The sequence below is a fragment of the Danio rerio genome, chromosome 13 (assembly GCF_049306965.1).
Source record: "Danio rerio strain Tuebingen ecotype United States chromosome 13, GRCz12tu, whole genome shotgun sequence".
NCBI classification, from domain to species: domain Eukaryota; kingdom Metazoa; phylum Chordata; class Actinopteri; order Cypriniformes; family Danionidae; genus Danio; species Danio rerio.
In genome coordinates, this window is record NC_133188.1 from 56,440,069 (window position 1) to 56,452,500 (window position 12,432).

Here is a 12,432-nt window from a genome sequence, read left to right on the forward strand (position 1 = left end):
TCATGCATGCAGAAAACTGGAGAAAGTGTTGCAGAGTTTGAAGAACGCTTCAGACAAATATGGACAGAACATTCTGGTCTGAATACAAGTGAAGATCTTGACAAAGACACTGGAATTCCCCTGAAAACAGCATTTGTCAATGGACTCAATCCTGAGATTTCTAAAGATCTTAAAATCAGGTATGATGACTGGGACAGCACTGTAACAACTTTCATCCAGGTTGTTGAATGGTCAGCTAAACTGGAGAGAGCACAAGATGTCAGACTCAGATCTTTGCAATCGAAAAGTTTGTTTTACAAGAACAGAACAATTGAGGATGAGCAAAAAGAACGTGAGTATATGGGATACTCAAAACTACGAACTAAAGGAAGATGCAGAAATTGCAATGAAGAAGGACACTGGGCCCGTGAGTGCAAGCTCAGTTTAAAACATCAAAGCAAGGATGATGACCACCTGTTCAAGCTGTTTCAGCAGCTAACAATACAACAAAAACAGACTCTGCTAAATGCTGTACAGCCGCAGGGAAACTGAAGAACCTCTCTCTGCAGCACCAGCTAGTGACGTCTTTTCCAGAAGCTGATGAACTGAATGTGTATGCAAACAGTAAGATAAAAGCTGACACAGAAGTCTCAACAGATGAAGACAAGTTTGATGTCCTAGTAGATGGTGTTGCCAAACAAGCCGTAAAGGAGAGAGGTGAACATACAGCGGCATTAAGACAGCTTCAGCAAGACCACCGATCAGTCTTAGACAGAAAGCAGACTGCAAATGAAAACTCAACCAAAGAAATGCTGATGGACGGTGCAATAGAACTGCATGATGGCAACCAATGCAGTACAGATGGAAATAGACTATGCCCTTTTGAACATGCCCTAAGCCAGCCCATGTCCACAGAAAATCTGACATCTGACAGCCTTGTCCAAAACAAAGCAAGACTCAGCCTGGCAGTACATGAGGACAATAATCAAGTTTTGTCACCTCTGAAGAGGGGCCATAGTTTAGAGCCCAGAAAATGGATAAAGATACGACAACCTCAGATATTACCATTAAAATCTAGGTGTGAGAGCTCACATGAGAAGGTTTTAGTATCTGATTCAATAAATAAAGTTCAGGGACTTGATGAATGGATCAACGTGAGTTTGCCTAGAGACGAGGGATAGATGACAGTAGTGTTTTTCAGAGTCCAGATATGGCGGGACTAGGGTTTTTAGGCTCTAGCTTGTCGCCTGAGGATGAAGACATTAACCACCACTGATAAACACTGTAGTGTCCTGTCAATATTAAATAGGGACAGTTTCTATAGTTTCTATAGGCAGTTTGACAATTTCTCTAAAATCTTTTTTTGGGCAAGATACGTTTCCCTTTTCTCTTTTGTGTGATTGCAGGTGTTCCAGAGGATGACCAGAGACACACAACACCAGACACCTAGATGAACACACCTGAACATTCACAGAACACAACCACATCCGCTACTTCCACAACATCACAACTTCAAATAGAAATGGACTCAGGCATTTAAGGAAATGCAAGCTTCACCATGCCTTGTTATTCTGTCACTTTAAGTTATATAGCCTGTATTGCAGATTTCTGTATACATGATTAACTTGTTTTATGATCAAATATGATCAGAGGAGGGATTGAAAGATTATGTGCATTTTAGTTCACTTGCATTTACATTGATTAAACTCTGATGTCATATGATGGGGTGACCTGTGCCTCGACCCCCACAAACTGATAGGTGTGAACTAAATGACCCTTTTACAATCTCAATGGGTATTAGCAAAACAACAGCTGAAACATCTGAAGAGGGTCCTGCTGAGCCTCGTAAACAGAATGGTTTGTTTGATGCTAATATAAAGTACTGTCTCACAGACAGTACTTTGAGTTAAGTTACTTGAAGACCGACGGGTTAACATCACTGCTGAGGAACTGCACTATTGATTGTCTTCAATAAAGTCTTCTCTCCGTAAGAACTTTGGTCAGCTTACTTATTTTATGTATTAGAGTAATCTAATACATTGGCGAGCCACCCAAGAACGGTTAAGCCAAATACAGCAAAATCTAACATAACGATAACCTGTCATGCTTGTCAAGCTCGATAACGAGTAAAAACAGGACCAGGGACTTTACGGTCCTCACTTCACCTCATTGGAACTAAAGCAGTATTGTGTAGTGATTTACCAGCTGAACTGCCTCTTCCTCACCCCTGTCTGAGGCGCTGAAATCTGCATCACTGCTTGTTTACTCCACTCCGCACTCAACTTAACTGTTTTTTAATAATCAAACATCTCGGCATCGCGCAGCACAGTGACTTATTGATTTGTTGCTGCAGCCCTAATATATAGATGTATATGTAAATACACACATACAGGTGTGTGTACCTCTCAGCATGGTGTGCTGGTGTTTGGCTGTACAGATGAGCCGACTGATGCCGTCGATCACCTGACTCTTAGAATCCACTTCCTTCTCCTTCGGCTTCTTACTTAGGAAAATCACTGAAACACACACACACACACACACACACACACACACACAGAAACACACATTTATTAAATCTCTGCACACACACAGAAACACACACTCACTGAATCACTGTACACACACACACACACACATGTCAGACCTTTCTTGTTCTTCTCCTTGGTGACGACGGTCATGGCGAGTGTGTGTGTGTGCGCGGTGTCGCCCCCGCTGGGCAGACGGCTGACCTGCAGCGAGCGGAAGTTACTCTTCAGTGTGTTCTTCAGGCCCACCTCACGCTTCTCCCCCTCACGCTTCCTGTCCCCGCTCACACACACCCAATAATCCACCTGCAGACCCATCAGCTCGCCACCGGTGCACGGAGACCTGCCCACACACACACACACACACACCAATCAATCAATCCACCTGCAAACCGGTCAGCTCGCAGTGGGTGCACAGAGACCTGCACACACACACACACACACATAGGTGTACCACGTGATGATGATGTCATACCCCACTCCAGTGAAAACCGCACATGCAGAGGGTGAGGGGGGTGGAGTCACACATATCTCCCTCCCATAGGGCGTCGCCGACTGCATCATGAATGGAGAAGCCACGCCCACTCCTCCGCCCATGGCATCATCAGAGTCCACTGAGAACAGAAGACTCGTTAACAGCGCACACACATAAACATGAGATGCAGATGAGGCACCAGAGCTCACCTGATGTGGACAGACTGTGCTCCACGATGCCCACCTTCACCACCTGCAGACCACAGTGAAGACAGCCAATCAGCATCACTGAACCCAGATCAGCAGCAGCGACACTCTCACACACACACACACACATACATAAAGAAACACATTCTCTCACACACACGCTCTAACACAAAAACACGTGCACTCACACACACTGACACACACACCGCATTGCACATTGTCTGTTATATCAGGGCTCTGGTGTCTCTTACCCCGATAAACGGCACAAACTTCTGGCAGGAGTCTTCATCCGGGCTGCAGAGAGACGGACGGAGGGTCAGAGCGGCACACACACACACACCCAAATACATATACACACACAAACACAAATACACACAAACCTATGCCCATATACACAGACACACACACACAGGTCTGAGCGGTGTGATGGAGCAGAGCGAAGATCACGATGGCATGAGCAGAACCAGCTGATCAGAGATGTGTGTGTGTGAATCTGAACACAAGATGAGCACAGCAGAACACACACACACACACACACACGCACACACACAGGACTGAAAGATCAGCTCTGTATCTTCATTGACTGATGTGTGTGTGTGTGTGTGTGTGTGTGTGTGTGTGTGTGTGTGTGTGTGTGTGTGTGTGTGTGTGTGTGAGTGTGAGCGATGGCAGAAGCACAGCAGATGGACAGACGGAGACTCAGAGCTCAAATACCTGATGTACAAATCAAAATATAAACTCCGCTTCCTTGGAAAGCCAACAGAAGATGAGGAGAGGATCAGTGTGTGACTGTGAATAACTGAAGCTGTCAGCAGGTATGAAGACCACAGCACACACACACAGATATACACTACATTAAAATAAAACATTTCAGTCTGATTTCCTTCAGTTTAGCTGGAAAAACAAACAACACGTATGTAAAGATGGCTGTGGGCAATATTATTAGCCCCCTAAAGGAAGCTACTGCCTACAGAACAAACCAATGTTGACCAATAAGTGGCCTAATTACCCTGATTATACCTTTAAACTGCACTTTAATTGTTGTATTAAGAAAATGTTGATGCATGCAATGTTGATGCATGGTTGTTGCTGCCAGACGGGCTGCACTGAGTATTTCAGAAACTGCTGATCTACTGGGATTTTCACGCACAACCATCTCTAGGCTTTACAGAGAATGCTCCGACAAAGAGGAAATCTCCAGTGAGCGGCAGTTCTGTGGGCGCAAATGCCTTGTTGATGATGCCAGAGGTCAGAGGAGAATGGCCAGACTGGTTCCAGTACCTAATAAAGTGGCCGGTGAGTGTATTATTATCTTATTTCCAATAGAGGGAAAGCTATCTTTGACTTCACACACACACTTCAGATTATTGTGCACAGAAGAACTCTAACGGCAGCACTGTGTGTGCAGGAGTGTGTGAGCGCAGGTGTACCTCTTCTGTCTGTAGGTCAGCATGGCCTCAGAGATGGGGAACTGGTGACACACATTGGCTCCGGCCAGATACTGGATGATCCGTCCAGCTACATCCACAGAGTCTGCAGACACACAAACACACACACACACACACACAAAATATGAACACTTTCTTCACATTAACACACACACACTGCTGTACATGAGCGAGTCTGATGGGATACAAGTGTAGAATAAGACAGATGCAACTAAACACACACACACAAACACACACACACACACACACAAACACACACACACACACACAAAACCTCTGTTTATCAGCATCACACTCATTAGCTGTACCTGTGTTCGGGGGTTCTGGCCGGCAGAACAGCTCCCTCCACGATGGCTCCATGAACATGCTGCTGAACTTACTGTCGAATGACGCCATGTATTTGGCCAGCGGATGAGAACCTGCCACAACACACACACACACATCAAACTCCGCACTCATGATTCTCTCCAGCGAGCGTTGGACGAGTCTCTCACCGATGGGGATGATCAGAAAGCGGATGTAGCTCAGCCAATCAGGCGTCTTGTTAGCCAGCTGCTCCACAAAGAAGCGCAGCACCGTGCTGAGGTAGCTCTGATCGCCCGTCACTGCCACTTTAACAGTGGGCGGAGTCTGGGCGTTACAGTTACAGCTGTGGGAGGAGCCACATCACACATCAATCAAACACTAATTCTTACACACACACACACACACACACTCTGATCGCACTGGCACTTTAGCAGTGGGCGGAGTCTGGGCGTTACAGTTACAGCTGTGGGAGGAGCTATTGTGTTCTAACTATTGGTGAAACTGTCTGAAAAGTTCACCTGTGATGATTTATTGAGTCCTCTGAACACACAGAATGAGCTGACGCTGGGTGATGACGCTGCTCTGTGTAATTTAAGCGTTGTGGTTTTGCTGTTTTAAATCCTCCGAGTCTTCACAGGGGATTCTGATTGGCTGCTGATTCAGTGAGTTATGAAGATTATATCACACACTGACAGCTGCACATGCTCACCACACAGATCATAACTGAAGCTCAGTGCTGCTCTTATAGTTATGATTCATCTCTGGAGCATCTGCAGCTGTCAGTGTGATATAATCCTCATACAGCACAGTGCATTCATCAGTGTGTGTGTGTGTGTCCTTGTTTATGCTACACTGTGAGCACCAAAGATTCTCACAAGAACAGTAAAACTCCTCACAAGGGAAAGAGCTGATGACTAATAATAAATAATGTTCATCTGAAAATCAAACAGGTTTTTGTGCCGGTTTGTGTGTGTGTGCGCATGCATATGTGTTTTGTGAGTGTGTATGTGCATGTGTGTGTGTTTGGAATGCAGGTGTGTGTAGACTTACAATCTCTGAATGCGTGTTACGATGGTGTTGAATGCGGCCTGGACGTCAGCAGCAGAGCAGGTGGACACTATGGGCTGAGTGTGCTTCTGCAGGATCTCTGCCACATACTGAACACACACACACACACACACACACATGATAAATCCTGGAATGACTGTAATTGAGTGTTTTTTCTCAGGATTTGTTTTATTAATGTGTGCTTTTCCTCTCCTCTCCTCTTGAGCACACTCCACTACTGTCCTTCATCCTGCAGTCACTACCGTATTATTTCTTGTCATTAGAAAAATGAGGATTAGAGAAATCAGTCCTGTGAATCCTGTCCAATCAAATCCCACACAGAAGGTTAATCGCATCATAATGAAGTACCTCAAGACACGAGAGATTTATGATTCAGCAAACTGTTCAAAAGCATTAAAAGTGTCCAGGAAGATGTCCAAGATCTTCACAGGCAATGACCCAGAGATGTTTAGATTTAAATATCAACGTCTGATGATGATGTTACAGCTTGACGTTGTGTGGATGTTATCACTATGACGTCTGTCAGATGCTGGATTTTGGTTGCCATGCGTGATGAATAAACATCAGTATCTGACGTCAGTGTGACGCTGGTTTAAGATGTTCCACGTTGGGTCACTTTCTAACAACCTAAAATCAACCAAATTTCAACATCATTGATGTCGTTATTGGACATCGAAATAACGTCCATAAACGCTGGCTAGACATTAAATCTTGTTCACCCGACATCACAACCTAAATCTGAGCAAATATTAGCGTCTGATGATGTTGTGTGCCTGCTGGACAGTCACTAATGCACTAAATGAACAGACACTTTTACTCTACTGATCTACACTTTAGGCAAGTAATGGTAATTATCCTTAAGTAGGATTTTTCAGTACTCGTTCCACCACTGCTTATATACACTGTACTGTTCCAGAAGTGCTTATTCATCAGACACAATGAGCTCAGTGTGAGAGAACACAGCTCAAACACGCTCAACAGCACGAGAGAGGAGTTTCCTTATCATTATCATCAGCCGGAATGAACATCAAATATGATCATAAATGTATGAAATCTGCATATTTATATGTTTTCATAATGTGTAAAATTATGGATAAACCGCTGATGATAAGCCGCTGTTTGTTTACCTTTAAAGCTCTGCTTCAGCTGTGTGATGCGTGTGCACGTGAAGCAGCCGGTGAGCGCCAGCACACACACATATTATCAACATCTCCACATGTGAAAGAGTTCCTCTATATGTTTCCATATAAGCTGTTCACAATAATGATCCACCCACAGAATGTGTAGTGTAGTCAAGTGTGTAGATATTTAGCTGTGGTTAGCGCTCTTTGGATGTCTCTGGGGTAAAGCAGCTGCATGAATGCTAAAGCTTTAAATAAAAGTGAAACCATCAACAAAAGGCCGACCCCTCTCTGTGTACAAACACAAGCGCAGTCGTTTAGATTATTTCTGCTTAATGATGTCTGACTTTTCCCGTAATTTTCCCGTAATCTGGAATGGATGTGTGAATGCTCTTTTCCAGAAAAACTCCGGAGACTCCTCGTCTGTGTGAAAAACAATCTTATAAATATTAATAAAGTCCTTCCAGAATTTTTTCGGATATTTACCGGTATCAGTGTGTGAAAGGGGCTATTGACACAAACACTCTCACACACACACACACACACACACACACTTATACCAGATCATCTGATCAGCAGAAACTCCAGCACTGAAGCACACATACTGATGCAGACTTCACTCACTACAGCTGATCACAGCACAGTTCACGAGCAGCGGAGAGAAACCTTTATCCTCCTCACTCATCCTTTTTAATGCACATTTAATTAAAATGTGCACATCCTGGCTTTACTGTAAAGCATTTTGATGCAATATTCCCAAATGCACATGAAATTAGGTGGAAGCAAACACACACACACACACACACACACACACCTGGCCCTGCCAGTCGACTGTGTTGATGAGGATGATGTTCTCTGGGAGTCTCTCATCTGAGATCAGGATCTGGTTCAGCTGGTCATACACAGACTTCCTGGGAACCTGAACACACACACACACACACAAATACACACACAGCTAGTTTCTCTATCTGTGTATATCTACATAAATTATCCTCATGTGAAACAGAATTAGACATTTGAGGTTACTGAAGTAGTTCTGTGGTAAATGTGTGTGTGTGTGTGTGTGTGTGTGTGTGTGTGTGTGTGTGTGTGTGTCAGTGTATGAAGCACACAGTGAATGAATAGACAGATGAGCCTGTGTGTGTGTCACCTGTGCAGTGAAGCGGCTGTGGGGTGTGTATTGACTGTCCATGCTGATGGTGCGTTCACTCTGAGCTCGAGAGTTCTGTCTGTCCTTCATGGAGGTGCTGCGGATCCGCCGCGGAGCCCTGACCTCTGCTTTACTGCAGCACACACACACACACACACACACACACACACACACACACACACACACACACACACACACAGCTCAGTGTCACACTCCTCTAGCACCACACACACTCACACAAACACACACACTCCTCCAACAACACACACACAATTCTCTAAAAGCACAAACACTTCTCTAAGAGCACACACACACTCCTTTAGCAGCACACACACACACACACACAATGAGAGCCAGCAGGTGTGATGTGGAGTGTGATGTGGGCTTCACCTGTGGTTCTGAGACTCAGACTTGCAGAGTTTTCCTCCAGAGATGTTCAATCGATCGCTGCTGCTCTCCAACACATCCGCCATCGCTATCCCATGATGCTCTGCGTCAGCCTCCTGCAGAAACACAGTGGGAGATCAATGAAAGAACGCATCACTTTCACTTCAGATCATCTCTAATGCTGTTAAAACACTTTATTTTAATGCTAAATTATCTGCCCGTCTGATCACAATCATGGAAGTGTGTTGCAGATGTGCTCAACATTAGGCACGTTCACACCAACACTGATCACACATCTGTTCAGCTGAGCCTTTACTGAATGAGCACTGTGCTGCGGCCCACACATCACACTATTGTTTTTTAACTTGTTTACACATTATTATCTGTTTTTAATCACTGTTATTATTTGTTTTTATTTTCTTATACTTTTATGTAAAGCATTCTAAATTGCCATTGTGTATAAAATGTGCTATAAAAATAAACTTGTCTGATAGATGTCTAATAGATGTTTAATAGTTGTCTGATAGATGTTTAATCGATTGCTAATAGATATCTGATAGATGTTTAATAAATGTCTAAAAGATGTCTGATAGATATCTGATAGATGTTTAATAGATGTCTAATAGATGTCTGATAGATGTCTGATAGACGTCTGCTAAAGTCTAATAGATGTCTGATAGATGTTTAATAGATGTCTGACAAATGTCTAATAGATGCCTGATAGATGTCTGATAGATATCTGATAGATGTTTAATAGATGCCCAATAGATGTCTGATAGACGTCTGCTAAAGTCTAATAGATGTCTGATAGATGTTTAATAGATGTCTGATATATGTCTGATAGATGTCTAATAGATGTTTGATAGACATCTGCTAAATTCTAATAGATGTCTGATAGATGTTTAATAGATGCCTGATAGATATCTGATAGACGTTTAATAGGTGTCTAATAGATGTCTGATAGATATCTGATAGAAGTTTAATGGGTGTCTACTAGATGTCTGATAGATATCTGATAGATGTTTAATAGGTGTCTAATAGATGTCTGATAGATATCTGATAAATGTCTAATAGGTGTCTACTAGATGTCTGATAGATATCTGATAGAAGTTTAATGGGTGTCTAATAGATCAGGGGTTCCCAAACTTTTCAGGCCGCGACCCCCAAAATGTCAATGCCAGTGACTCGCGACCCCCAATATCCTCTGAGGTGGTTATAAATACAGAAACCTTGCATGCAATGGAGCACACACACCAATGGACCCAAGTCTATTCTTCTTTAAATTTTTTTAATGTATGAGGGCTGTAAATGGGCCACAAAGTTTAACCGGGTGTTATGAAATCTGCTGCATCTGACGCTATTGCTGTGTCTTTAATACAATGTAATTACCCCAGGGGTTGCAATCCAATAGAAGTAGTAACTATAAGCTACTATAGTAACTATATATGGTATAAACGACAATTTTTTCTCTTCAGAAGGTTTTGGATAAAATATGGTAATTCTTATGGTTTAATAAAAATAAATAGATTTTTGGAAACCACCAGGCGACCCCCCTTCATTGTCCCACGACCCCTCGGGGGGTCCCGACCCCCACTTTGAGAACCATTGTAATAGATGTCTGATAGATATCTGATAGACGTTTAATAGGTGTCTAATAGATGTCTGATAGATATCTGATAGAAGTTTAATGGGTGTCTAATAGATGTCTGATAGAAGTTTAATGGGTGTCTAATAGATGTCTGATAGATATCTGATAAATGTCTAATAGGTGTCTACTAGATGCCGGATAAATGTCTAATAGATGTCTAAAAGATATTAGATATTAGATTTTCCCTGACAGCCCAAGTTTAGTCTTGTTTTAGCCAAGCTGTCTACATGTAGATGTCTATTAGACGTTTATTAAACACAAACTGTATGTTGGGACTCTATTATAATGACTCGGGGGGATCACGAACACTCAACACTGCAGTGAGAATCACACATATTACACAATAATGGTGGGTGTCATGTTTAAGGTGTGCATATTGTGCGTCTGTGGTCTGTCTGGTCTGTATGTTTGTGTAGTATGTGTGTTTCCATGTTGTGTGTCACTGGTGTGTGTGTTGCAGAGGTGGGAGTAAGACGCTCATATTTAAGTCACAAGTAAAGACTTAATCACATAAAACAGGATAACGATGAATATAAATATAAGGATAAATATATTAGTGTCTACACACACACACACACACACACACACACACACACACACACAGAAAGGTATGATAATGAAGAGTGTGTGTGTAGATTGTGCTGTTAGTTTTTCTTGTTTGCTTTGACCTGGTTAAAGAAACTAGGTTCCTCTTCATTTTCATTATCACTATCTCAGCAGAGCAGAAGACATGTCTTGCGAATGTGTAGACCCTTTCTCATTGGGTTGACACATTTTCCCCACCATTTATTTCAAAACAGTTAACAGAGTTCATTCAAGCAGTCCAAACTCCATTGTTTTAGCTATACTAACCAAACAGAATCTTTTCCTAACCATTAGACACTACCAAGATCAGTATGAATTCACTAAAGCACCAGTTTGACACTCCTTCACACAAATCTTCAATTAGCGATCCGTCTGCAAACATTGACAACAGTGGCAGGTCTGTGTTGTTCTGTGTCAGCATGATGGAGGAGGTCAATAGTGGCTATGTTCTATACCCCCCAATAGATTTGCCTGTATATTGGTTTACATGTGTTTTCTCTCATGTTGTTTACAGTATTTTATTATTTGTGTTTGTGTTGTTTTTTTACAGTATTTCAGTTTTCAGCCACAGTTTGAAAATTGTTATGAATTCAATATAAGTTTAATCAAAGCATTTTGTATTCTGGATCCAATTCTTTGCAAAAAGGCAAATGTGACAGCCAAAAAGAAAGACAGGAAACGGCTTTGGCAATAGTCTACAATGGCCAGCAGTGGTGCACTGATTCACCCTGAGTTCTGTATTTTGTTGTCCATTGTGTAATGATTAACTGAAAGAGCTCATTTACTTTGCCAGTTGTGTTGTTTGAAGGTAAAAATAGCTGTTGCTGCATATTGTAAATGTTTTGACAGGGTATGTGTCATTTTGACCATGAGTGCTGCTGTTTAGGCCTGTGTGTGTTCACTGTTTTGAAAATGTGGAGTTTCAGTTGACGGCTGCATCAAAGCGAACAAGAAAAACTGAAGTTGTGTATTCTCTGTAGTGTCCAGCAGGTGTCAGTGTGCTGCTGAACACACTATTGATCTGCTGACTCTAATCAAGCTAATCAAACAGACCATTCAGCAACCGCAGACAGTTCTCCAGTATTCACACACACACTCACACACACTCACTCACTCACTCACTCACTCACTCACACACACTTTCTCACACACACACACACACACACACACACTCACACACACTCACTCACTCACTCACTCACACACACTTTCTCACACACACACACACACACACACACTCACACACACTCACTCACTCACTCACTCACTCACACACACTTTCTCACACACACACACACACACACACACACACTGGATTCCTGTGATACTTTCATTTGTACACTTCAGTTGTCCTGCATTTCATCCTTCATCCGCTGGGGTAAATCCTCCTGAGTGTGTGTATCACTCCTCTGTGTGTATATGGGTGTGTGTAGTGCTGTGTGTGGCAGCCATTATTACAGCTCGATCTTCATCATCATCTGTGTAGTGATGCTGCTAGTTGTGATCAGGTGTAAGTCTTAACTCTCCAGACTCA

General features: G+C 42.7%; 1 protein-coding gene across 45 annotated transcripts in view; it reads right to left on the reverse strand.

The window, feature by feature from the left end:
- Positions 1 to 12,432, reverse strand: part of zmp:0000000755 — a 43,760-nt gene that overhangs the window by 11,388 nt on the left and 19,940 nt on the right. For 25 of the 45 annotated variants that reach the window (XR_012389019.1, XR_012389017.1, XR_012389016.1 and 22 more), the window contains 12 exons: positions 8,669 to 8,781; positions 8,279 to 8,411; positions 7,943 to 8,047; positions 5,990 to 6,096; positions 5,128 to 5,282; positions 4,942 to 5,052; positions 4,616 to 4,718; positions 3,437 to 3,479; positions 3,189 to 3,231; positions 2,980 to 3,118; positions 2,624 to 2,847; positions 2,382 to 2,495 (listed from right to left, as the gene is read on the reverse strand). Coding sequence is in view for 26 of the 45 variants with exons in the window: in XM_073920383.1 (XP_073776484.1) it covers positions 2,382 to 2,495; positions 2,624 to 2,847; positions 2,980 to 3,118; positions 3,189 to 3,231; positions 3,437 to 3,479; positions 4,616 to 4,718; positions 4,942 to 5,052; positions 5,128 to 5,282; positions 5,990 to 6,096; positions 7,943 to 8,047; positions 8,279 to 8,411; positions 8,669 to 8,781 (1,390 nt within the window). In the remaining 19 variants the exon portion in view is untranslated. The other 20 variants (XR_012389033.1, XR_012389032.1, XR_012389031.1 and 17 more) reach the window with 8 other exon arrangements.